This window comes from Microtus oregoni, unplaced genomic scaffold (assembly GCF_018167655.1).
Source record: "Microtus oregoni isolate MIOR12 unplaced genomic scaffold, Mior012 000067F_ref0000223, whole genome shotgun sequence".
In the NCBI taxonomy this organism is placed as follows: domain Eukaryota; kingdom Metazoa; phylum Chordata; class Mammalia; order Rodentia; family Cricetidae; genus Microtus; species Microtus oregoni.
Window position 1 is genome coordinate 8000942 of NW_024543974.1, and position 25986 is coordinate 8026927.

Below are 25986 nucleotides of genomic sequence, written 5' to 3' on the forward strand. Positions count from 1 at the left end.
ATGATTTTATTGTTGCTTATCCTATAAAATAGTTGAGATAACTTTATGTTTTTATCAATATATGTGGTTTTAAACATTATGTGACCAAATGTTTTCTTTAACTGAAAATATAAACTGAACAATAAAAGCTCTCATTTAAAAATAAAATATTATGGTCTGGAGAGATGGCTTGGTGGTTAAGAGGTGGCTCTTGTAGTTGACCCAGGTATGGTTCCCAGAACCCACATGGTATCACAACCATCCGTAAATAGAGTTCCAGAGTATTATGATGCCTCCTTCTGACATTTTTAGACACCACAAATAAAGTACACAAATATGTCTACAGGCAAATACCTATATACATTAATTAAATCTTAAAATCAAATACTAGGAAGGTGAGCATCCAAACTGGCTAGGCTCCCACAAAGCCAGAAAATGAAGTAGGATCAAAATCCAGTGCCATTGTCCGTAAAGCCAGCCCACTAAAATCAGAAACACAACAAGGATGTCCACTCTCTCCATACCTCTTCAATATAGTGCTTGAAGTTCTAACAATAGCAATAAGACAACATAAGGGGATCAAGGGGATTTGAATTGGAAAGGAAGAAGTTAAGCTTTCGTTATTTGCAGATGATATGATAGTATACATAAGCGACCCCAAAATGTCTACCAAAGAACTCCTACAGCTAGCTGATAAACACCTTTAGTAATGTGGCAGGATACAAGATCAACTCCAAAAAATCAGTGGCCTTCCTATACACTAAGGATAAAGAAACAGAGAAGGAAATCAGAGAAGCATCACCTTTCACAATAGCCACAAAGAGCATAAAATATCTTGGGGTAACTCTGACAAAAGAAGTGAAAGCTCTATATGACAAGAACTTTAAGTCTCTGAAGAAATAAATTGAAGAGGACACCAGAAAATGGAAGGATCTCCCTTGCTCCTGGATTGGGAGGATCAACATAGTAAAAATGGCAATTCTACCAAAAGCAATCTATAGATTCAATGCAATCCCCATCAAAATCCCATCAAAATGCCTCACAGATCTGGAGAAGACAATAATCAACTTTATATGGAAAACAAAAAACCCAGGATAGCCAAAACAATCTCATACAATAAAGGAACGTCTGGAGGCATTACCATCCCTGACTTCAAACTCTACTACAGAGCTACAGTATTGAAAACAGCTTGGTATTGGCATAAAAACAGAGAAGTCGACCAATGGAATCAAATAGAAGACCCTGACATTAACTCACAAAACTATGAACACCTGATTTTTGACAAAGGAGCTAAAAGTATACAATGGAAAAAAAGAGAGCATCTTCAAAAAATTGTGCTGGCAAAACTGGATGTCAACCTGTAGAAGAATGAAAATAGATCCATATCAATCACCATGCACAAAACTCAAGTCCAAATGGATTAAAGACCTCAATATCAGTCCGAACACACTAAACCTGACAGAAGAGAAAGTGGGAAGTACTCTACAACACATGGGCACAGGAGACCACTTCCTACGTATAACCCCAGCAGCACAGACATTAAGGGCCTCATTGAATAAATGGGACCTCCTGAGACTGAGAAGCTTCTGTAAAGCAAAGGACACTGTCGCTAAGACACAAAGGCAACCCACTGACTGGGAGAAGATCTTCACCATCTCCGCAACTGACAAAGGTCTGATCTCCAAAATATATCGAGATCTCAAAAAACTAGACCGTAAAAGGCTAATCAACCCAATTATAAAATGGGGCACTGAGCTGAACAGAGAATTCTCAACAGAAGAAGTTCAAATGGCCAAAAGACACTTAAGGTCATGCTCAACTTCCTTAACAATCAGGTAAATGCAAATCAAGACAACTTTGAGATACCATCTTACACCTGTCAGAATGGCCAAAATAAAAAACACCAATGATAGCCTTTGCTGGAGAGGTTGTGGAAAAAGGGGTACACTCATCCATTGCTGGTGGGAATGCAAACTTGTGCAACCACTTTGGAAAGCACTGTGGCGGTTTCCCAGGAAATTCGGGATCAACCAACCCCTGGACCCAGCAATAGCACTCTTGGGAATATACCCAAGATAGGCCTTCTCATTCAACAAAAGTATGTGCTCTACTATGTTCATAGCAGCATTGTTTGTAATAGCCAGGACCTGGAAACTCCTAGATGCCCTTCAATGGAAGAATGGATGAAGAAAGTATGGAATATATATATCTATATATCTATATTTATCTATCTATCTATCTATCTATCTATTCGAGTACTAATCAGCAGTAAAAAAAAAAGTCTTCTTGAATTTTGCATGCAAATGGATGGAAATAGGAAACACTATCCTGAGTGAGGTTAGCCAGACCCAAAAAGAGGAACATGGGATGTACTCACTCATAATTGTTTTCTAGCCAATAACAAAGGACATTGAGCCTATAATTTGTGATCCTAGAGCAGCTAAATAAGGAGAACCCAAAGACAAACATATAGGCATCCTCCTGAATATTAACCTTCATCAGGGGATGAAAGAAGACTGAGACAGAGACCCGCATTGGAGCACCGGACAGAAATCTCAAGGTCCAAATCAGGAGCAGAAGGAGAGAGTGCACGAGCAAGGAACTCAGGACTGCTAGGTGTGCACCCACCACTGAGACAATGGGGATGTTCTATTGGGAACTCATCAAGGCCAGCTGGCCTGGATCTGATAAAGCCTGGGATAAAACCGGACTTGCTGAACATAGCGGACAATGAGGATTACTGAGAACTCAAGAACAATGGCAATGGGTTTTTGATCCTACTGCAAGTACTGGCTTTGTGGGAGCCTAGGCAGTTTGATTGCTCACCTTACTAGACTTGGATGGAGTTGGGTGTCCTTGGACTTCTCACAGGGCTGGGAACCCTGATTGTTCTTTGGGCTGACAAGGGAGGGGGACTTGATTGGGGGAGGGGGAGGGAATTGGGAGGCGGTGATGGGGAAGAGACAGAAATCTTTAATAAATAAATAAATTAAAAAAATAAAATAAAAAATTAGGTCCATAAGATAAATAACCAGGCTAGCTCATGAATAAGTTATACTTTAATGGTTAAAGAGGGTAAACTCACACTTTAAGAGTTGGAAATCCGACCTATAATCGGTCCACTGGTCACCACGCAGAGAGAGAACATACTTGGATCTCCCAGTTTTTCTTCCTGGGGTCCAGGTCGCTATACCCCAATTAGCTGTGATTGGTTGACAGAGTTTCCCCATCAATTGCATGCAAATACCTACACTCACAAGCACACACACACACACACACACACACACACACACACACACGTATGCATGCCTTTACACAAATACTAAATTAATACCATTATTTTTCACTTATTAATCTTCTGCGTCATGAAACCAATTCAAAAATATATAACAAAACAACATCCTAACATAATTGATAAATTTATCTGCTTTAAGTATAAATTAGGTTTCAATATATTTTCTTTTGGAAGTGTCTTTTCATTTCCAGGTACAAGTAGATGCACCCATAGAAGACCAACATGTACTACAATTTGGTCTAATAACATAGAGCCTAATTTACTTAAATATTATTGCAATGTTCAATATTCACTGTTCTTTTGCATGTAGAATATACACCTTTTTCAGTCTTAGTCTTTGAAAATGTTACAATACACTTTATCTAGAAATGTTAAATCATCCTTAATAGAGAGCTAAGTGTATCAAAATAGAATACATGTTCTCACATATTTTGACAAAATGGACACATGTACCAACACACTATAGCAACTAAAATGATACAACATAGATATTTAAATATTTTTCATTTATTGTGCATTATTACAGATAAATACATGTGACCAATCTTAAGCAAACTATTTCTTATCTTTAATACATTGGAAAATTGTATAATGGTTTGATGTTTTAGCATGTACAGATTTCTATATTTTTAGGTTACATATAAAAAAGTATTATGTAGTATGCATTTATATGATGGCAAGACTTTGGAAATAAGTATAATTTTGGTTTCATTAAATATAGTAATGTAAACAGTGATTTTCTTTATCTAATATAACCTTGTATTTGAGATTCCATTTAAACCTGAATTATCAAGGAAGGTTACACAGAAGATCAGCTGACATTTGCAAGTCCCAAACACCAGAGATTAACACATCTGATGAAGGTTAAATTCACGTAGGCACAGCCCATAATAAATAATACTTTTTGAATAGCTGGCTGTCTCTAACTATATGTTCTCTTGAGTGACAACACACTCCCCTCATAACCCAGCTCTAGGACTCTTATTCCTCCTTTGTCAAGCACTGTTTTCCTCTGTTATGTTAGTAAAAATAATTTTTCACCAAACTGTGTAATTCTGGTCAATACAATAAGAAAGTCAAACCTTTTATTTTTCCCACACTGCAACAAAAAGAAGAAGAAGAGGAAGAAGAAGAAGAAGAAGAAGAAGAAGAAGAAGAAGAAGAAGAAGAAGAAGAAGAACTTGGAAACTTGCTCTCTATCCTTAACTCCCTGACAGTATGATTTGTCCTTGTAGACAGGAAGAACTTCCACAGAGAAGTATTGCTAGATCTATGTCTTTCAAAGATTTATGACAAATGAAGGCAGTATTGTGGGTTTCTGTCCTTATTATTTCATAGTCCTTAAATAGATCAATATCGCCTATGTTGTCCTAAGCCTCCTTCACAGGTCTGATTCATATTAGCAATTAACTCTTTGTATCATCCTTTGATGCTGTAGAGTAACTGTTTTTGTTTACGTACTGAGATTCAACTGATAACTAAAAGGCTACTTATTGACTAACGATGTCCAAATACTATTTATCACACTTAAGAAATGTAAAATAATGCACGTGTTCTTTACAATTTCTTTAGATCTCCCAGTGGCTTAGTTTTCTACCTTTATTACCTGTAGCTTCCCTTTAAGAGATGACCAGAGCCTCCCTATAGCTGCAGCTGAGGTTAGCTACAAACTAGCTGATAAGTTTTGTTGCATATCTTCAAAGAATTCATATGTCCCTGAGAATGTTCTTTGTAGTATTTTTATTACTAACATATATGCCTGATAATTTGTAACAGCAGAAGAAATAATATTGGGAAAATTAAGATTGAAAGAGTAAAGAATGTAGAATGATACAGAATGTAGGAACATGAAGAAGAAAAACAAGAAAAAAGATAATTAGAGCTAGAATGAATTGCAGAGAGATTTGTAACAGAGAACTGGATTTAGAATTAAAGTTGAGACATAATTAAAGCTAAGAAATTATACTAAGGGCAAGAAAATTAAAATTGAAGCAAAAAAATAGAGACATGACTGGAACTGCAAGCAGGTGATTCTTTTCTCTCAGATTAAAGCTTTCCTAAAATCCCTTCTGCTATGCTGAGGCAACCTGACCAAACCCTGGGAGGAAATTATCAGATTAGGACTCCGTTGGCTTTCACTAGGATGTAGACAAATCTACAATGAATTTGATTAAGGGTATATTCAGGATTAATTAGAATACACTCATTAATATGCAACAAATTAAATAACCGCTGTGTTCTTCTGTTATTCCTGTGGTTGAATGGAACCAAGAGTCCAATCCCTAACCATCACATGAAAGAGAAAGAGATAGCAACTGTCCCACTCTTTCCTTTATAGGGGTCACCCTGGCATACGAGAAGCACCACTTTCATAGGTTTAGATAGCCCAAGGTCACTAATTGAGCGAACACCCATCACAATAGGATTATTTGAAGAGTACTACCAATAAGACTTCACATTCTTTTATTTCTTACACATGTAAATGTATGTGTATATATACACTATATTTAACCACTACAAATGAGTGTAATTTTAAAAAATGTAATCCACATGGGAAGTAGTAAAAGACGAGACCTCCTTAGTAAATTGGGAGCTTGGGAACCATGGAAGAGGGTTGAAGGGGAAGGAAGAAGTAGGGAGGGGAGCAAAGAAAAATGTATAGATCAGTAAAATCTATGAAAAAATGTAAAGAGTACATATTCTTTCTTACTATTGGAGTAAATAACCATATGTATCTTAGTACAATTTCAATGATTGAAATTTAATTAATTTAATAGTCATCTAGTTAAAAGTCTTGAGACAAAAATGTAGGTTTGAAAATACTATCTTCATGGAGCTTAACAATGGACATTATAGAGACTATTATGCTATATATATGATAAACAGGAAGGCATTTATTGTCCTGAATGAGCATTTTCTTTTGAGCTACTAATACAGTCATGGACTGGTTTGAAATAATCAGAATCACAAAATACTTAAAAATTCCAAATCTACTTTAATGTTCTAAGATCTGTACCAAGTATTTTTTAGTAATTACTAGTTTCATAATTATGTTAGTAATATTTTATTGACAGTTTTGTAAAAAAAAATTGGAGCTAAGAAATAAATACATTTTTTATGACAATGGCAATTTCTGTGCCAGTATTAATCAGTACATTCAGTATCTGAACCTCCAATTACTCTTTCACATACTAAAGAAAAGTAAAATAAATTTACTTAACAGGAGTAATGATCATATAGTAATTAATAAAATAATGAAATTGTTTCAATTTTTCTGAATGTTTTGAAGAAAAACATTCTCTAAATAATAGTTTTAATCTATAGTTTAAGATTAGCCATTGCTAACATTTTTTGAGATTGGATGCTTTATATTCTTTGGAAAGAATATTGTGTAAACTTAATTTACTTTTTCATACTTATTTTATGTGTGTGTACAGAGAAAAATATGACAGCATTGTTTTCTTTTGCAATCAATGACAGTGGCTCCACATTTACTTTTGGAACTATTTCAATATAAAAAAAAATCTTCCATTTACCTTTTTAAACTTAACTCTTAAATGAGATATCCACTTATCTTCATTTGTCTGTACCTTCTCCTGCCCCTCCATATGACTATGATGTTGTTAATATGAATACTTTCCCTATATTTACTGCTTCTACCATCTGGGATTGCTTTATTTCCATCTCAATAATATGCCTCTTTTTTAAAAAAAAATCACATTTTCTCTCTTGTCTTTTCTTTTGTCACCAGGAGAACTTTTTGTTTTTGTGTTGCTATTTCTTTCCTTACAAGTCCAGTCATGATTACCTTTAAATAGTGGATATTGTAGGAGCAGTATGTAATGACATGGTTGTGTTTTATATTTCTGGTTATTCTACAAGGAAAACATTATGCACATTGTTTTTTTTTTTCAAGATTTGATATTATCAGTCCTACATTATGCTAGCATTTCTTCTTGGTTGATGAGGGGACCACCGTGTCCTTTAAGGATGATAGTTTATTTAGAAGGAGCTTAAATCAGTCTGGCAAGGGAAACACAGGAAATGTCCTGAATCCTGCAAACAGCAGAACAATAAAAGCTTTGCTGTCAATAATGAAAACGGTAAAATAAATGATTAGCAATGGAACAAAGTGTTCTTCTAAATCACTTCAGGATAGATAAATTTTAGAAAAAAAGTTAAATGGTTTATAAATAATTTAAGAAATGTAGAACTTTATAGATTATTTTCATTTAACTGTAATACTTTAAGTTATTGAATGATTATGTTAATGAATATGAGAGTGAATGTAGATATCAAAATATGGAAAGCAAAATCCTGCATATTTAAATTCTAATAAATATTCCATTAATTCCCAGATATGCAACTCTTTTTACTAATAAATACATGCAAAATGAAGAAAGGCTAGTGAAGGTGGTTGAATAAAAATAAGTCTCTAAAGTTCATTATTTCATTCTCTGGTGATCTTACCCAGCTTTTTTCTGTATAATTAAATGTTTTTTTATATTATGTTTTTCTAGAAACATTTAAATATTTCAATTTAGCATGAAGAAAGTTATTGCTATGGCAACAACTACAAATAGCCATACCACACCACCAAACACAGTTTATTTAAATTGAAATTCCTATGGGGAGCCTTTTCAAGTGGATGTAGAAATGGGCACAATGTCATTTTTAATACTTTAGAAGACATAGTAGTAGCATGGGTGTATCTTCTAGTAGAAGCCCTTTTGGAACTGAAAAAGTAAAAACGTCATCATTGTTGACAAAACATGCATTCCTTTCTTGGAACATTGTTAGCTGGTTTCTGCATGAACTAAAGCAGTATATCCATTTGTATGCTTTAGGAATTCATGTTTCTCTCAATCTGTTTTCTTCCAAAGCTTTCCATAAATTTTAACATGATGGAAGCATTTCTCTAAACCCTCAATTGTGTTTGTTTAAGATTAAGCATGTAACCATTATTAACAGAATTTTTGGATATGTAAAGCCCTCATGTGGAAAACTATTGAAATTTTGTGTGCATGATAAATATATCATTAAAATTGTTGCTGTGCTCTCTTTAATTCTTTGAAATCTGTCTTTCAAAATATTTATTTATTAGGTAAGATTTATTGATAAATATTGGTATTTAACAATATAGTTACACTGTGGGATAATGAAATTTTATTTATTCTCCAATTACATAGTGAATAATTTACATGGTATGTTATTCTTATCTATCCCTAATCTATAACAAATCTCAAATGTAAAGTTTTGAGACAAAAAAAAAAACCATAAAACTCTTTCTTGGAGCAAATGTTTTACATATATGTGTTCATTAGTTTTTGTCAAATTGCTAGAAACTTAGAAACATCAGGAAAAGTCAGAAGAAAGCTAGCTAAGTCTGAGACAGCCACAGAGAGTAAGCCAATAAACAGTGATCGTCTATGTATGGTCTCTGCTGCCTTCAGGTTTATGCCTTGGATTTCTTCTCTTGATGATGGACAATAATCTATGAGTCATGTAAACACTTTCCTCCTCTAAGTTGCTTATGGTTGTGATATTTGTAACAACAGCAATAACTCACCAAACAGAGATGTCGCTTAATTCAATAATGATAAATGTCAATGTAACAAATTTTAATTTGCTCCCCAAAATGTGTAAATTTTAACTCATTGAATCAGTTATGATACAGAATTTTATGTTAGTCACAAATGCACAATCTTGCTAATGTCTTTTTTTAAACATTATTCACAAGTTGAAGTGATCAAATGATTTTGTAAATACATTTCAAGGACAGTTATTTCACATTTACCTTAATACTTAGAGACATTTTGAGTGCTTTAATATAGTCCTAATAGAAAGAATTGAATTTATTACAAGTACATGTTTACATAATATAGTTAATAGCAATTACCACAAATCTAGATAACTTGTGATAATAAAATCAATTTAAGTACAAAATGTGGGGAAGAGTTAACTTACCTTGGATAACACAATGGCTAAAATTTCACTTATTTTCGAGGTACTTAGATTCATATTTTTTATTTTTCTTCTTTCTCTCAGCAATTTCCCAAATTACAAACTGCACTTTTATCACAGAAGGTATCTGTCATTTCTTAAAACTATAAGTATATTCTAAATATTTACTAATTCAGTCTTCTTCATAAATCTTGCTACATTTTAAAACTTATATTCAACAATTGTCATCTTATTGAGAAATGGTAATTGCATTAAATTAGTATATAGCAAGCAAAACAAGACCTGCCAATCTGTCATATTAATGCTATTGTTTTATATGGATTTTATTGTACATGCAAATATGCATGTGAGAGTTATTTAGCACAAGACTTGCTATTCATCATTTTAAACATAGTAAAATACATCATAATTGAATAGCAAATAATCATATATCAATGAAACACATCTCTCTTCCTCTTTAAACAATTTATTTTTTTATTTTTTGTTGTTTTTTTTTTTGTTTTGTTTTTCGAGACAGGGTTTCTCTGCAGCTTTGGAGCCTGTCCTGGCACTAGCTCTTGTAGACCAGGCTGGCCTCGAACTCACAGAGATCCGCCTGCCTCTGCCTCCCGAGTGCTGGGATTAAAGGCATGCGCCACCACCGCCCGGCCTCTTTAAACAATTTAAAATACTTACTAGAAATTCTTAACTTCAACAAATTTATATGAATATTCCTAGAAAAATTTATTTTGTTATAATGGTCAAAAAAGCTAGATAGCATTTTTTTTAAGACCCGGATAATTCATACAGTTAGGTAAGCATAAATCTTCATTAGAATTTGTTGTTTAATTCAAATAAGTGCTACAATACCATTTTCTTGGTTTTTATTATATAAAGAACAACTTTTATAAAGTATGGAATTCCTTTGTTTAAGAGTTTAGGTCATAAGAAATAAAAGCATGGCTACTTAGAACAGTAGTAACCAATTTACTTAAATTATTTATTTTAATAATTTCATATTTGAGTAGTAGCAACCATTGAATAGATTTTCTACTTGGACTTTGAATGGAGTCAAAAATTTCAGTCTAACAAGACAATTATATAGAAATGAATATTTTAGCAACTTACATAAGTACAGCTGAATATTCTTTGAAATATACTTGATCATATTACACACATTAGTTTAAACATTTTTTCTTGCAACTATAACTTTTTGAGACTTATTTAGTAATAAGAGAGTGCACTTAGCTACAGTTTTAACTGCTGCATTGAGTCCCATTGGTGAAGTAGAAATACTGTTTTGCTTTTATCACATTTAATACCTTAAATTAACTATAAGAATCTTATATGTTAAATAACATTTTCACATTTCCAAATGATTATCATTTAAACATTTAATATCATTAAAATTTTTCTAAACATTATGACTTAGAACTTCATTTTGAGAACAGGCTATTCAAGACGTGACTTTATATATGTGTGTGTGTGTGTGTGTGTGTGTGTGTATTTCACTATTATGATGAAAAATTATATTTCCTCTCGCCTAAATTAAGATATCTACTATTTACTAATCATAAAAGAGAGTGTATTTATAATGTTATATGGCTAAGCTTTATCAATAGAGGATCATGAGAAATAGAAAAGCCCCAACTCAGTAACAATTTAAAATGAATTTCCTTATGAACTTTATACTCTCAAACATATTTATTTTATAATCCTTAGCCACCAAGACTTGTCACATCTTTTGACATTTTTGACAGCTGTTTAGTAAAGTAAGAAATAAATAAGAGAATTATTGCTCTAATAAGTAAAGAATGGACTATATCACCTTTATAAATTTCAAAATTGTAAAAATTCTGCTGACTTGCAACTGTCTTTCTTGTATTGTGTAGTAGATGAGTATTATTTCTGAAAATGTTAATTAGACATATTGAGAGTGCAGGAAAAATTTCCACATTTTCGTAAGCACAATGTACTGACTGTTTCTATAAGTTGTTCTACAGTTTATGTATGATCTGAAAAATTAAAATATTAGTTAGAGAAATTATCTAAAAACTGAGATATTTAAATTTTTAAGGTTTTTTTAAGTTTTTCACTTTCATATGTATTTCCTATTTTTTGTTACAAAATAATATTAGTCAGTTGTGGTAGCACACATTTATAATTCAAACACTTAAGAGGTTTATTTAGGAGACTGCTGCAAGCTCCTGAAAAATTTGAACTACAGAGTATTACCTTTTCTAAACAAATGAAATAACAACAAAATAAATAAAACTAATATTATATTTAACTGTACAAAATATAAAATGAATGTGTTATATATTTGATCATGTATGATAAGAAAATATTCTCTGTGCATACATACACTTCCTTATGTTTTCAATTATTTTTTCATCTGATTAATATTTCCCTGAATTAGAACTGGTATGAAAATATGAATCACTTTACATTGTAAAAATTCAGTTGAAATTCAGATAGCTGTACACTGAATCATTTTTCTTCCAGTTTTAAACTAATCAAATTCATTTGAATTCAGTATTATATTTTACATGTGCCTAAAAGCCACCACACCATACTGTTCAGGTACCATGTTTTTGGACTTTTAAGTGGTGCTTTCTTTTATACACAAATAAATTACTTTGATAAAATAATTAGTTTGGATGACATTGAAAAGGTTACTGGGTAAGCACATTTGCTGTCAAGCCTTATGACCCAAGTCTGATTCCTAGACCACATGTTGGCTAGAAAAAAGTGACTACCTTTCAAAAGTTGTTGTCTGAAACCAGCAACGTACCCATTCCTACACATACATGAAGCAAAGTGAATACAGGATGCATTTCTCCAATAATGAATAAAATGGAAATTATTTTTCATTTTCTTATAAAATTAGTTTGCTTTTATTATTTGCTAGTATAAAAATCTATTGAAAGTTTCTCCTCATAAAAGCTGACTCACATTTTTATAATACTAGTTGTTGTTGACTACAGGTTTTCCAAACGTTCTTCTATTAACCACAAAATAAGAAAATCTAAACAAACCGTGTTTTCTTATAGTCTGCTTACTCTACTTAAAAGATTGACATTTGTACCAATAATTCTCATGAAAAAATTAAATTACTCTCCATTTATATTTTTCTTGATCGTCTCTAATTCTTCATTAGATCTTACAGTTTCAAATCCAGTGGTACAGAATTTAGAGTAAAATCTGTCTTTGAATACAAATAAGTCTTCTCTGAGGTCCGAAGTTATTACTTTGTTCATTCAAAGTTTTTCTCTGTATCTGTCTTTTGTTTGGTACATAGAATGTCCTTTGTTCTATATTAAGTTTAGCAACACTGTGTACTTCATTCCTGCATCTTATTCTGTTATCAAGTTATGACAAACAAACATGTCTCCAAGGTTTATAAAATATTTACTGTAGGGAAACATTTATTAGCACTTCTTCCCATTTTTCTTGTGATAGTAAAATATTTTGAGTTTTATAGAAAAACATTGAAATTCCATGGAGGATTTGGCTTTCTTTACAATACTCTCCACAAACTTTCAAATGATAAGTTTCCTTCAGAAAGACAGTAATTAATACCACAGTAGTTAATACTTATATAAATGATAAAATAAATAATAGGAGATTAGTTAAACACCCTAAACCATAGGAAATCACATATTAAGAACAATAGCCAAAATCCAAGTCTTTTTATTTTTAAAGATTACTATGAAGTAATAGTAGCTTTCAAAAAGTTTGAAAAATATTATCCAAGATTAATTTCATGTGTAAATTTTAGTTTCTTATCTTTGTAACTGAAGGTGGAGATATTGACAGAGAATATTTACTATCAGTTTCTTCTATTTTGAGATAAGTATTAAATATTACTTTTATTGCCCAGAATTATTTGACTTATTACTATTATATTGTGATCTAGACTTGGAAAACATATTCTCTTAGGACTAGAAAAATCTAAATCCTAAGGCATAAAAACTATTATTTATTTATTTATTTGTTTATTTATTTATTTCAGTGAATCAATGGGTCAAATGTACTTTTACAAACAGGAACACAATTGAATCAAAACGTCTGCATCACCAAAAGATCTCATATCTCCACTTGGTAACTTCACAGAAACTGAGTTACGGAGCCCCCACCTTAGTTTATCGCTCATTTGCTGAAGGTTTCTGCACCTCCTAAGAGCATTTGTAGCTACAAGATGGGTAGAACCCCAGACAATGCTCTAATGGCATCCACACCCCTTATGTAAGTAGTGTGATCAGCAGCATTACCATGGAGCATAGTAATCACTGCATGGTTCTACATATTTTCCTGCTACGACTACTAAGCTCTGTTTTCAACATCACTACAGCAACATCTGGTCTGCTCATGATGGTGACAGTTGGAGAAGTTGTCATTATCCTCATATCTACCTTTCCTAATTTTGTTAGGAAAAGGAAATAAAATACGTAGTTATGGATGGGTCGGGAAGCTAGAAAGATCCAATCAAGTGCAGGGGTGGAGGGAAAAGTGAATTGAGGAGGGGACTATCGGAAGAGACAGCTAAAGTTAAGGGGCATTTAAGGAAAATATGGCCTCTCATCACCAAATTATTTAGTACCTGGATTGGGTTGCATTAATTGAGTTGTTGGCCAAAGTGACCATGAAAATCCCCAAACAACTCAGGCTGTTGCCAAAACTATAGTTTTTTTTTCCACAAATGGATAGAAAAATCCCCATTTCAAAGAAAACATCGCCATAGCACATTGAACATGAAGAAATTGAGCCAGGAACTACATAGAGCATTTACTTCTACATTCTAGATTATTTGGTACATGAAGGTATATCAATACAAAATCATTTAATTAATTGCTTTCCAAAATTAGATGAAAAATTGAGAGAAAAATTGTATACATGAGTGTATTTTTTTATAGATGTGGTTGAGATTATTGGAGTTCTACTAATAAAGGAAGGATTATTTCTTCATTAGGAAGCTTACATTTCTAGTTTGATTTCATAATTTCACAAGATATGTCAATATTAAAATAGAAAACCTTGAAAAGTCATTTAAACTTGCTAAAATGTTTAAAAAGTGATAAAGTGAACATCTAGAATTGGGAAAAGTAAAATCGTTCTGAGGATTTAGTATGTTAATTAAGCAGATACATTTATATCATTTTATAAAACAACTAATGTAACTATTTGCTTAAAAATAAACATTTATTAATCTAGTACCATCATGATTGTGTTTACTTAGGAAAAATGTACTTAACTTTTGAAGTTTGACTTTTAATAATTTGCAGAAATTATAGGCACATTATTAAAATTTTAGAGCCGGGCGGTGGTGGCGCACGCCTTTAATCCCAGCACTCGGGAGGCAGAGGCAGGCGGATCTCTGTGAGTTTGAGACCAGCCTGGTCTACAAGAGCTAGTTCCAGGACAGGCTCCAAAACCACAGAGAAACCATGTATCGAAAACAAACAAACAAATAAATAAAATTTTACTGGAGGTTATTGAGTATGGTAAAATTAATAAAACTTATTTTTATTAAGCAAAAAGTAAATATCTGGCATTATAAATATATTACCACTAACAATAATTCAAAGTGATCATAATCATAAATTACTTCTAAAAATCAGTGTCAAAATGTTTGCTAAAATTAAATACTTCTAGTTCATTTAATACATTGATGATTCTATAAACATAATCAGTAGATATGTTTCTAGACCACAAATGGCACTTTCATATTATGGTATTACATTAAAATCTACTATACTGGAGGTAGAAATTATCTGAGAAGACAGGAAACTTTTGTGTTTTTCATTTCTTATTGATCTGGCAGAATATCTGACATAAACAGTTTATATAAAGAAGGGCTTGTTTTAGCTAATAATCTGAGATGGTTTAGGCTGTGAACACTTGACTCCTCAAGCCTGAGTGGAATATGATGGCAGCAGTAATAGGTGACAGATGACCTTCTTCATGATTAAAAAAAAAAAAACAAAAACAAAACAAAACCAAAAAAAAAAAACAGGGACATAATGAGGATCTAACATCTACTTCAAATGTTCACACTACTGCCCTACCTATTCCAGTTAAGTATCACCTCCGAAAGGAGCAATACCTGATATGGAAAAATCATTCAAATCATGATCCTATGGAGGACATTTCATATTCATAGTATTAAATTTCTTCTAAAGTAGTCAGTAAATGTAGATCATATTGGAGTAGTTTTTCATTGCCCTGGATTAAAGCACACAAACACCAGGATAAAGGACCATTTTAAAACTCCTGAGAAAGTCTCTCTTCAATTTGCTAAAGAAGGAGACACACTCATATCCAGAAGAAATAAATTTCCCATGCCAAGCAAATTTCCTATTCCTTTTTTTGAAGGATTAAGATTGGGAGATGCTGTACTTTGAAAATTTCAGAGGCAAAAGAAATTAGGTGAGCCTCTTTTCAATTGTGCAAAGGTGGGAACAATCAAGAGCTGGGAATAGTAGTATATATCCCAGAATGCAAGGTTGTGGCAAGAGGATGAACATTACTTCAAAACTAGTCAAGGCTTCACGTTAGAATTGTCTTCAAACCATTAAAAAGAAAACAAACATCGAAAAATTGAAAAGAAAATATAAAAAGAAGGAACACTCCTAAACCCTGAAACATGTGGGAGAAAGTATTGTGATGAAGCAATACTATTTTCCTTCTTCTGAAAATATTGTCGTATTGACCATCTTAACCTGAAATTGTCTCTGACAAACCAGGAATCTTGAATGTTAGCCACTCAACATTAATAAGCAAACCTTTAGTTCTACATCAAAGTCTGTGAAAGTCATGCAACATGTTTATCAGACTTAACCAATCACTTATATTACTTATTAATTTAATACATATAATAGTTCAGACTAGGGGTATTACACATTAAATGTTTCTAAATTATTTTAGGACATTTTATTTTGTATAATTTCCCAGTGCAAAGAAAAATATTAAGAAAATCAAAAAAATGAAATATTATACACTTTAATTCCTTGGCATTGTGAATTCTGTACTGTACATCTGACTCATCTACAAAACATTACACTTCAGAAGTAATAGAATAGTACTGAAGATAGCATGAAAGAGATCATTGATCGATTTTATAATTCAAACATAATTATGCAATTTCCTTCTTTTCCCTACAACTATGCCCCATGTCTCACCCTTTCTGCTCCCTCTTAAAATTCTGGTCTGTTATTTTTATAAAAGAAAATCTTTTTATTGTTACAAGTTACATACATTTTACATGTTATGTTACTTGTTTTATATATGGTTAAATTTATAAAGCAAATACTACAAGAGAGAATTAGAATTTGGAATTAGCACACAGATTCATCAAATATTGTGGGATTTCTTCTCTATTTGTTTCTTTTCTATATCTCACATTTGATCATTTTCGTGTTTTCTCTTTTATGCTGGCCTGGATCTCAATATGTAGCCCAGGTTAACTTGGAACTCACAATCTTGCATCAGTATCCCAAATACTGTATAATAAAGGCATGCAACAAGATGCCTAGGTATACACATTTCCTGTAAGTAAACAACTACATTCCCACAATTAAGTGAAGAATAGACAAAAAAAGAAAAGAAAAAGAAAAAGATGAAGAAAAATGAATGAAATGTAATCCAATGGATGGATTTGTTTGATTTGTCAATTTGTTGTCAGGCATAAATAACCATTTCAGGGGTAGCATTGTGCAGTTGTCAATATATGAAACACATTCAATTTGGATATATATTATAAATAATATGTAATGTTTATTTGTTTAATGGATTGAGCAGAGGTACATATCTATATAAGACAGAACTTAATAAAAATATTTTATAAAAATTTAAAATGTCTATTCATTTCCAAAAATCAACTACAAACTATTCCTAATGTTAAAATCTTTAAAGCAAATGTACAGTGAAAAGAATTTCTTTTTACTAACACTAAAAATAATGAATAAAATTATGGGAATGTTTTGTTCATAATTAAATTTGCTAAATGCAGGTAATAAAATGAACATGTGGGATATTTTAAGAACTGTGTGACTTCACCCAAATTAGCACTATTACTATAAATCTTTTTTTTTTATTTTTTAAAATAGGAGTTTGATTTCTTACATATTATTCTATTTCCTTAATATACATGTAATATAGGAAGTAATTTGTGGCTTCTGAATTATTGACACATATGTAATTAACAACTCAAACTCTTTTGTTTTAAATGTATTTTGTTGCATTTTTTTTATCAGTGTTGTAAATGAATGGTGAAAGAAAAGCTGTAGAAATAGTACATTGAGTATCAATGGCAACATGCTATTTGAATATATTAATGACAGTTTTTATTATCTCTTGTAATTTTAGACAACTTATAGAGCAAAAAGGACAACTATAGTGAAATGAAAGCAAATTCATTATAGCACCCTCCATTTTAAATGAGAATTTTAAGTACATTTCCCTACTGTTTTCTGAAATTGCAATATCACTGTAGGTTACTATTATTTTTATCTATTTCACTAGTACCTGCAAAAAAGTCTTTTAAAAGTCTGTTTAAAAAAAGCTTGTAGTAGCAAAAGAGGAGGAAGTGATTTTTAGTCTGGCCACCACCTTTCCTTCATCGCCAGAGTAAATGTCTTTATTTAATCTGTTTTAGAATCCAATCCCTTTGGAACTATTTTTAGTACTTACTGGCATTGTATGTATTTTCTGGGCAACTGTACCAGATTTATAATATTGAAAGTGCTGTGTTATTTATTACCAACCAGTAAGCAATGAAGTGGTGTTGTACACATGCATGCCTTTAATTCCACAGGATTGTCTATAGGATTAGAGTCTCAAATTTATCATTTTAATCGTTTTAGCAGGATTTTTATTTGTTTGCCAGCTTGGATTTGCAACTCCAAATTTTACTTTCTTACTCAAAAAGGAAATATAACTCACAGATTAAATGAAGTATTTTGCTTTAAATGAGATTTTTTAAGTCGATAAAAAAAAGTTCTTGACTTTAATTAGAACTAACAATTCTATGTACTTGTAATCAATGTAATTTATGGCATCAAAATCTAGCACAATATTAAATATTTCATTTAATGCCATTTTCTCTGTTTCAACTTTTGGTTGCACCTGTATTTGTTTGAGAGATATAAGCTTTTGTATTTCATAAGGAATACCCTGTTCACATTTTACAAATATTTACCATTTCTTTACAAATAAATGTTTAAAAATATTTTATAACTTTATTCATATTTATCATTTTTATTTTATTATACTCTTATTACAAATAGAAGGAGCCTAGCCAGTTTGGATGTTCACCTTCCTAGATATGGAGTGAGGGGGGAGGACCTAGGACTTACCACAGGGCAGGGAACCCTGACTGCTCTTTGGAGTGGAGAGGGAGGGGGAGAGGAGTGGGGGAGGGGGAGAAGGATGGGAGGAGGGGGAGGGAAATGGGAGGCTGGGAGGAGGTGGAAACTTGTTTTTTTTTCTCCTTTTCTCAATAAAAAAAAGTTTAAAAAAAGTAAGTTATTTTATAGAATAATGTTTCATATAATTTTAATAATGTTATATTCAAAAATAGATAAGTATACACATAGTGAATATTCCTTTGTCTACATAAATAAGAAAATAACTTTGAGAAGATAATTAGATCTCCTCCTGTTTGAAAATAGGATCTACATTTTGAACTTATACATTTATCACTAAAACAAGTATTTGATGTGTTTAAGTGTGTTGCATGTTATATCCTTACACATTGTGCATATAAACAAAAAATTGTTTTTTTTTTTTACTCTGTGCTTATCTGCCTTAGTATGTTAAAGCTTAAATAAGTTACTTAGAGATCTATTTACATTGCAAGCATAGAAGGTAGGAAGTTATATATAGATATTTAAATATTTGTGGAGGAGTATAGTATTATGTTTGTAACAGATTGTGTTTTATACAGGAAAATATTACAGAGGCTGAAATGATGGCTCCGCAGTTAAAAGTGCTTAAGTTGAGAACTCATGCTTGACTCCCAGCAACCATGTCTGGGACTTCCAACTTCAGATGTATCTGAAGATTCTGGCCTCCATAGCACCTACCTAAACAAATACACGTACATATACTTAAAATACAAACAATCTAAATATAAAATGTTAGATTTTTAAATCATATAGTTAGATATGATGGAAGCAATGTAAATATGTTGTCTGCACAAATCTACCACAATAGCTTTTAACAACATTGAGCTGTTGAAAGCCAAACATAATTGTACAAAAATAGAAACTGATTTTGAATTGCTTCTAATTTAATAAATTTAAATTTAAATGCTCCATTATATTGAAAATCGTTCATTAAAAAATACAGGAAGTAAATAGGTATGATATCCATCTTGAGCACTATAAAACTCTTCTTATGATGATTTTAATTTCATTTAAAATTAAAAAGGAGAGTAATTATGGTTTTGGAAATTTAATCTCATTTAATCTTTCTGAAAAATCAACTCAACTCAAATTTTAGATAAACTAAAATCTAAATATATATGCAGAAAATGAAGAAATATATAAGCTTGGTAATTATAATTTTAATAATTTGACCAGTGTATACTTAAATCATAAACTGAAAAGTTGAATTTGAAATGCATTAACTTTGATATTTCATTGAAACCATTTTATATGTTGGTTTCTCCTTATATTGCTGTCATTAAATAATGTTACCGTGTAATACAGCTTCATAACTTTTATTTAAAATCTGTAAGTCAGCTGGCACACACCTTTAATTCCAGCACTTGGGAGGCAGAGGCAGATGGATCTTTTGAGTTCAAGGGAGCCTGGTCTACAAACGATAGTGCTAGTAGAGACTCAAAAATTTCACAGAGAAACCCTGTCTCGAAAAAAAAAAAAAAAAGAAAAATCAGTTTCTTATTTTGCTGATGTACATATGAGCCTTAAATACTTTGAAAATCATTGATTTTTAGTTACTTTATACATTATTATTATATTAGTTAAATAATTTTCTTACCACCATATGCTCTATACTTAGAGACGAATTCCATGACCATTTTTGAAAGTTACTATTGATATGTCTACAACTAACAGAATATAATTGAGAATCAAGAAATTGTATAAATTACAATTTTAAGCGTTGAAAATTTAAGCCTTCCTAATATTCTATTTGTTTAACATCATAAAAAGTTAATTACTTATTACATGCCCTTAATTTTATTTTTGTTAATAATAATAAACATTATGTTTATTAATATTTCACATTTGTATAAAACATTTTTCAAAAAATATGACCTCTAAGAAATAATAAATTACCAATCTCTCAGTAAATATAAATAAAACATGAAAACATTTTCTTTCTTATAAAAAGAGAAGACAACAAAATATAAATAGGATGCTCATTTTTATTTAATTTATTTTAAAATGTTATATAAGTTGTCATATTTAAGTATATGTGTTTCAAATGATAATCAGTGGTAGCTTCATTGTTGTGTGAGAGTTCAGGAATAGTCTTTTCCAAAATTCTTTACATTTCTTTTGGAAATGTGAATAATCTATGTAATAAGAATATTTACTATCAAAAATTCTTTGTATTAAATGTATAAAAAATTAATAACTTGCTTGTGGTTGCAATGTTAACTATAGGATAAGTTAAAATTCAGAACAATTTTTTTGGTATCTGTTTCAGAGGCTCTCCAAAAGTCCCATGGATCTTAGATATTGGAAATCATTATCATTTCATGTTTTAGCATAAATTTAATTATAATTTACAATATATGTGGTATTGTATATTAATATAATTTAAATTATCATTCCATATTTTCTAGGGGCAAAATATTTTTGGTCTTGATGTCATTGAAACACCAGAAGGAGACAAGATGCCACAGCTGATTGTACAGAAGGAGTTAGATAGAGAAGAAAAGGATACCTATGTGATGAAAGTAAAAGTTGAAGATGGTGGATTTCCTCAAAGATCCAGTACAGCTATTTTGCAAGTAAGTGTTGCTGATACAAATGACAATGGGCCAGTCTTTTTAGAGAATGAAATTGAAGTCAGTATACCAGAGAATGCTCCTGTAGGTTCTTCAGTGACACAGCTCCACGCCACAGATGCTGATATAGGTGAAAATGCCAGAATTCACTTTTATTTCAGCAATCTAGTCTCCAACATTGCTAAGAGACTGTTTCACCTTAATACCACCACTGGACTTATCACTGTCAAAGAACCACTGGATAGAGAAGAATCACCAAGCCACAAATTACTGGATTTGGCAACTGATGGTGGATCAACACCAGCAAGAGCTATGGTTCTGGTAAATGTTACAGATATCAATGATAATGCCCCATCAATTGACATAAGATACATTGTCAGTCCAACCAATGGCACTGTGCTTCTTTCAGAGAATGCTCCACTTAACACGAAAATTGCTCTCATAACTGTCATGGATAAAGATTCTGAACATAATGGTAGAGTGACATGCTTCACAGATCATGAAGTTCCTTTCAGATTACGACCAGTATTCAGTAATCAGTTCCTCCTGGAAACTGCTGCATTTCTTGACTTTGAGTCCACAAGAGAATATGCTATCAAATTACTGGCTGCCGATGCTGGCAAACCTCCTTTGAATCAGTCATCCATGCTTCTGATCAAAGTAAAAGATGAAAATGACAATGCTCCAGTTTTCACCCAGTCTTTCATAAGCCTTTCTGTTCCAGAGAATAACTCTCCTGGTGCACAGTTGACAAAAGTCAGTGCAACAGATGCAGACAGTGGACGTAATGCTGAAATAAACTACCTACTAGGTTTTGATGCACGACCTGAATTTGACCTGGATCGTCGTACAGGCATCCTGACTGCAGTAAAGAAATTGGATAGAGAAAAACAGGAAAAATATTACTTTACAGTTCTTGCACAGGACAATGGAATTCCACCCTTAATGTCCAATGCCACTGTCTTTGTGACTGTTCTTGACCAGAATGATAACAGCCCACTTTTCACTCACGATGAGTACAATTTCTATGTCCCTGAGAACCTTCCAAGACATGGCACAGTAGGACTAATCACTGTGACTGATCCTGATTATGGAGAGAATTCTGCAGTTACTCTCTCCATCTTAGATGTGAATAATCAATTCTCTATTGATCCACAGACTGGTGTCATCCAACCAAATATTTCATTTGACAGAGAAAAGCAAGAATCCTACACTTTCTATGTAAAGGCTGAGGATGGTGGTAGGGTATCACGTTCTTCAACTGCTAAAGTAACCATAAATGTGGTTGATGTGAATGATAACAAACCTATTTTTATTGATCCTCCTTCCAATTACTCCTATGAATGGGTTCCACCATCCACAAATCCTGGTACAGTCATCTTCAAGGTTGTTGCAATTGACAATGATACTGGCATAAATGCTGAGCTTCGTTACAGCATTGTTGGAGGAAACACAAAAGGACTGTTTATGATTGAACAAATATCAGGCAACATCACATTGAAAGATAAATGTGTTGTTTCAGATCTTGGTTTACACAGAGTGATAGTCAAAGCTAAGGATTTGGGACAACCTGATTCTCTCTTCAATATTGTAAATGTCAATCTGTTTGTGAATGAGTCAGTGCCCAATACTACATTGATTTATGAACTGGTACGCAAAAGCATCGACACACCTGTGACTGAAAGTACTGAAACACCTAATGCATCCTCTCCAAAAACTGACTATGTGAAGATAATGGTTGCCATTGTTGCTGGCACCATAACTGTCATCTTAGTGATTTTCATCACTGCTGTAGTAAGATGTCGCCAATCCCCACACCTTAAAGCTTCTCAGAAAAACAAACAAAATTCTGAGTGGGTTACTCCAAACCCAGAAAACAGGCAAATGATTATCATGAAGAAGAAGAAGAAAAAGAAGAAGCATCCCCCTAAGAACCTGCTTCTTAATTTTGTTACTATTGAAGAAGCAAAGCCAGAAGGTGCAGACAATGATAGAGCCAGTGTGACACTAGACCTTCCCATTGAACTTGAAGAGCAAACCATGGAAAAATACAACTGGGGCACTACACCTTCTACTTTCAAGCCTGACAGCCCTGATTTGGCTAGACACTACAAATCTGCCTCTCCTCAGCCTGCATTCCAGATCCAACCTGAAACGCCCCTGAACTCAAAGCACCACATCATCCAGGAACTGCCTCTTGATAATACTTTCGTAGGCTGCGATTCCATCTCTAAGTGCTCTTCCAGCAGTTCTGATCCCTACAGTGTTTCTGAGTGCAGCTATTCAGTGACAACCTTCAAAACACCTGTATCGGTACATGCTAGACCGGTAGGTATTCTACGTTTCTAAGTAATCTTTATAATTTATTATTCTCATTCTTTTCCCCTGATATATGATTATAAAGAGCATTGACTTCTAGGAGGTATCAATATAAATATGAATATATCAATCATATTACACATAATATTAAAATAGGAATATGAGTTCATTTCAATTTGGTAGACAAAGTAAAATGAATACTAAGTTAGAAAAATATGGCATATACTGATGATTATAATAAGGGTAATTTTTCTATAAGTGACAGCATAATGCAGATTTCTTGAATATATACTATAAAATTGAATAATAATGATTATAGCACTATCCGTTTAACATCTTTTCCACTAGAATCAAAAAAGCCTGGGCTTCTTGTTCCATAGGAAAGCTTTTTCAAATGTGATAAGAGCTCACAATACAAATGGTTTTGTGAACCCTAGCTTTATGTGGGCTAATATGTAGATGTCTGTGGTAGTTAAAGGATATGAACATATCCACCACCTCTTCCTTTTTTTTTTTAATTTATTTATTTATTAAAGATTTCTGCCTCCTCCCCGCCACCGCCTCCCATTTCCCTCGCCCTCTCCCGATCAAGTCCCTCTCCCTCATCAGTTCGAAGAGCAATCAGGGTTCCCTGACCTGTGGGAAATCCAAGGACCACCCACCTCCATCCAGTTCTAGTAAGGTGAGCATCCAAACTGCCTAGGCTCCCACAGAGCCAGTACGTGCAGTAGGATCAAAAACCCATTGCCATTGTTCTTGAGTTCTCAGTAATCCTCATTGTCCGCTATGTTCAGCAAGTCCGGTTTTATACCATGCTTTTTCAGACCCAGGCCAGCTGGCCTTGGTGAGTTCCCAATAGAACATCCCCATTGTCTCAGTGTGTGGGTGCACCCCTAGCGGTCCTGAGTTCCTTGCTCGTGCTCTCTCTCCTTCTGCTCCTGATTTGGACCTTGGGATTTCTGTCCGGTGCTCCAATGTGGGTCTCTGTCTCTGACTCCTTTCATCCCCTGATGAAGGTTAATATTCAGGAGAATGCCTATATGTTTGTCTTTGGATTCACCTTCTTATTTAGCTTCTCTAGGATCACGAATTATAGGCTCAATGTCCTTTATTTATGGCTAGAAAACAAAAATAAGTGAGTACATCACATGTTCCTCTTTTTGGGTCTGGCTTACCTCACTCAGGATAGTGTTTTCTATTTCCATCCATTTGTATGCAAAATTCAAGAAGTCCTTGTTTTTTACTGCTGAGTAGTATTCTAATATGTATATATTCCATACTTTCTTCATCCATTCTTCCATTGAAGGGCATCTAGGTTGTTTCCAGGTTCTGGCTATTACAAACAATGCTGCTATGAACATAGTTGAGCACATACTTTTGTTGTATGATCGGGCATCTCTTGGGTATATTCCCAAGAGTGGTATTGCTGGGTCCAGGGGTAGGTTGATCCCGAATTTCCTGAGAAACCGCCGCACTGCTTTCTAATGTGGTTGCACAAGTTTGCATTCCCACCAGCAATGGAAGAGGGTACCCCTTTATCCACAACCTCTCCAGCAAAGGCTATCATTGGTGTTTTTTTTTTTTTTATTTTAACCATTCTGACAGGTGTAAGATGGTATCTTAAAATTGTCTTGATTTGCATTTCCCTGATCGCTAAGGAAGTTGAGCATGACCTTAAATGTCTTTTGGCCATTTGAACTTCTTCTGTTGAGAATTCTCTGTTCAGTTCAGTGCCCCATTTTTTAATTGGGTTAATTAGCATTTTAAAGTCTAGTTTCTTGAGTTCTTTATATATTTTGGAGATCAGACCTTTGTCAGTTGCGGGGTTGGTGAAGATCTCCCAGTCAATGGGTTTCCTTTTTGTCTTAGTGACAGTGTCCTTTGCTTTACAGAAGCTTCTCAGTCTCGGGAGGTCCCATTTATTCAATGAGGCCCTTAATGTCTGAAAAGGAGAACTATAGTGAAAGTACAATTTTAAGGGTCTTCTATATACCATTCTATGTATTTTTTATTTATTTGATGTAGGATCTCTGTATGTAGCATAGACCTGGGTGTCCTCGAACTTCATTTCCACTCTCCCCCAGCCCAAAAGTTCCATAAAATTCTATGATTTGAATTTAGAAACTCTCAAACCTCAAACTTTTCCAGATAAGATAAAATGTATAAAATGTCAAGGGATAGTTTGAGATGACTCAGTGGATTATATGCCTATGGTATAAGTATAAGAAACCAAGATTAGAGTCCAAATCATATTTAAGAAACTCTACAGTGGCACTTGCTTGTTAAAACAGAATTGAGAGAGGGAAAAGAGACGGACAGATCTACAAAGCACTTTGGCCAGTCAGTCTGTCTAACTAAATGGATAATATCCAGGTTTTTAGGGATATGTTCTTTCATAAAATAAAAGTGGAGAACAAGCCTGGCGTTGGTGCCACACGCCTTTTATCCCAGCACTAGGGAGGCTGAGGCA

At 33.0% G+C, this 25986-nt stretch overlaps 1 protein-coding gene across 9 annotated transcripts in view; it reads left to right on the top strand.

Annotated features, from left to right (window-relative positions):
* Window positions 1-25986, top strand: part of LOC121440456 (protocadherin-11 X-linked) — a 511499-nt gene that overhangs the window by 10571 nt on the left and 474942 nt on the right. For all 9 annotated transcript variants that reach the window (XM_041641214.1, XM_041641220.1, XM_041641215.1 and 6 more), the window contains exon 2: window positions 21033-23525. In XM_041641214.1, the coding sequence (XP_041497148.1) occupies window positions 21033-23525 (2493 nt within the window). The remainder of the gene's footprint in view (window positions 1-21032; window positions 23526-25986) is intronic.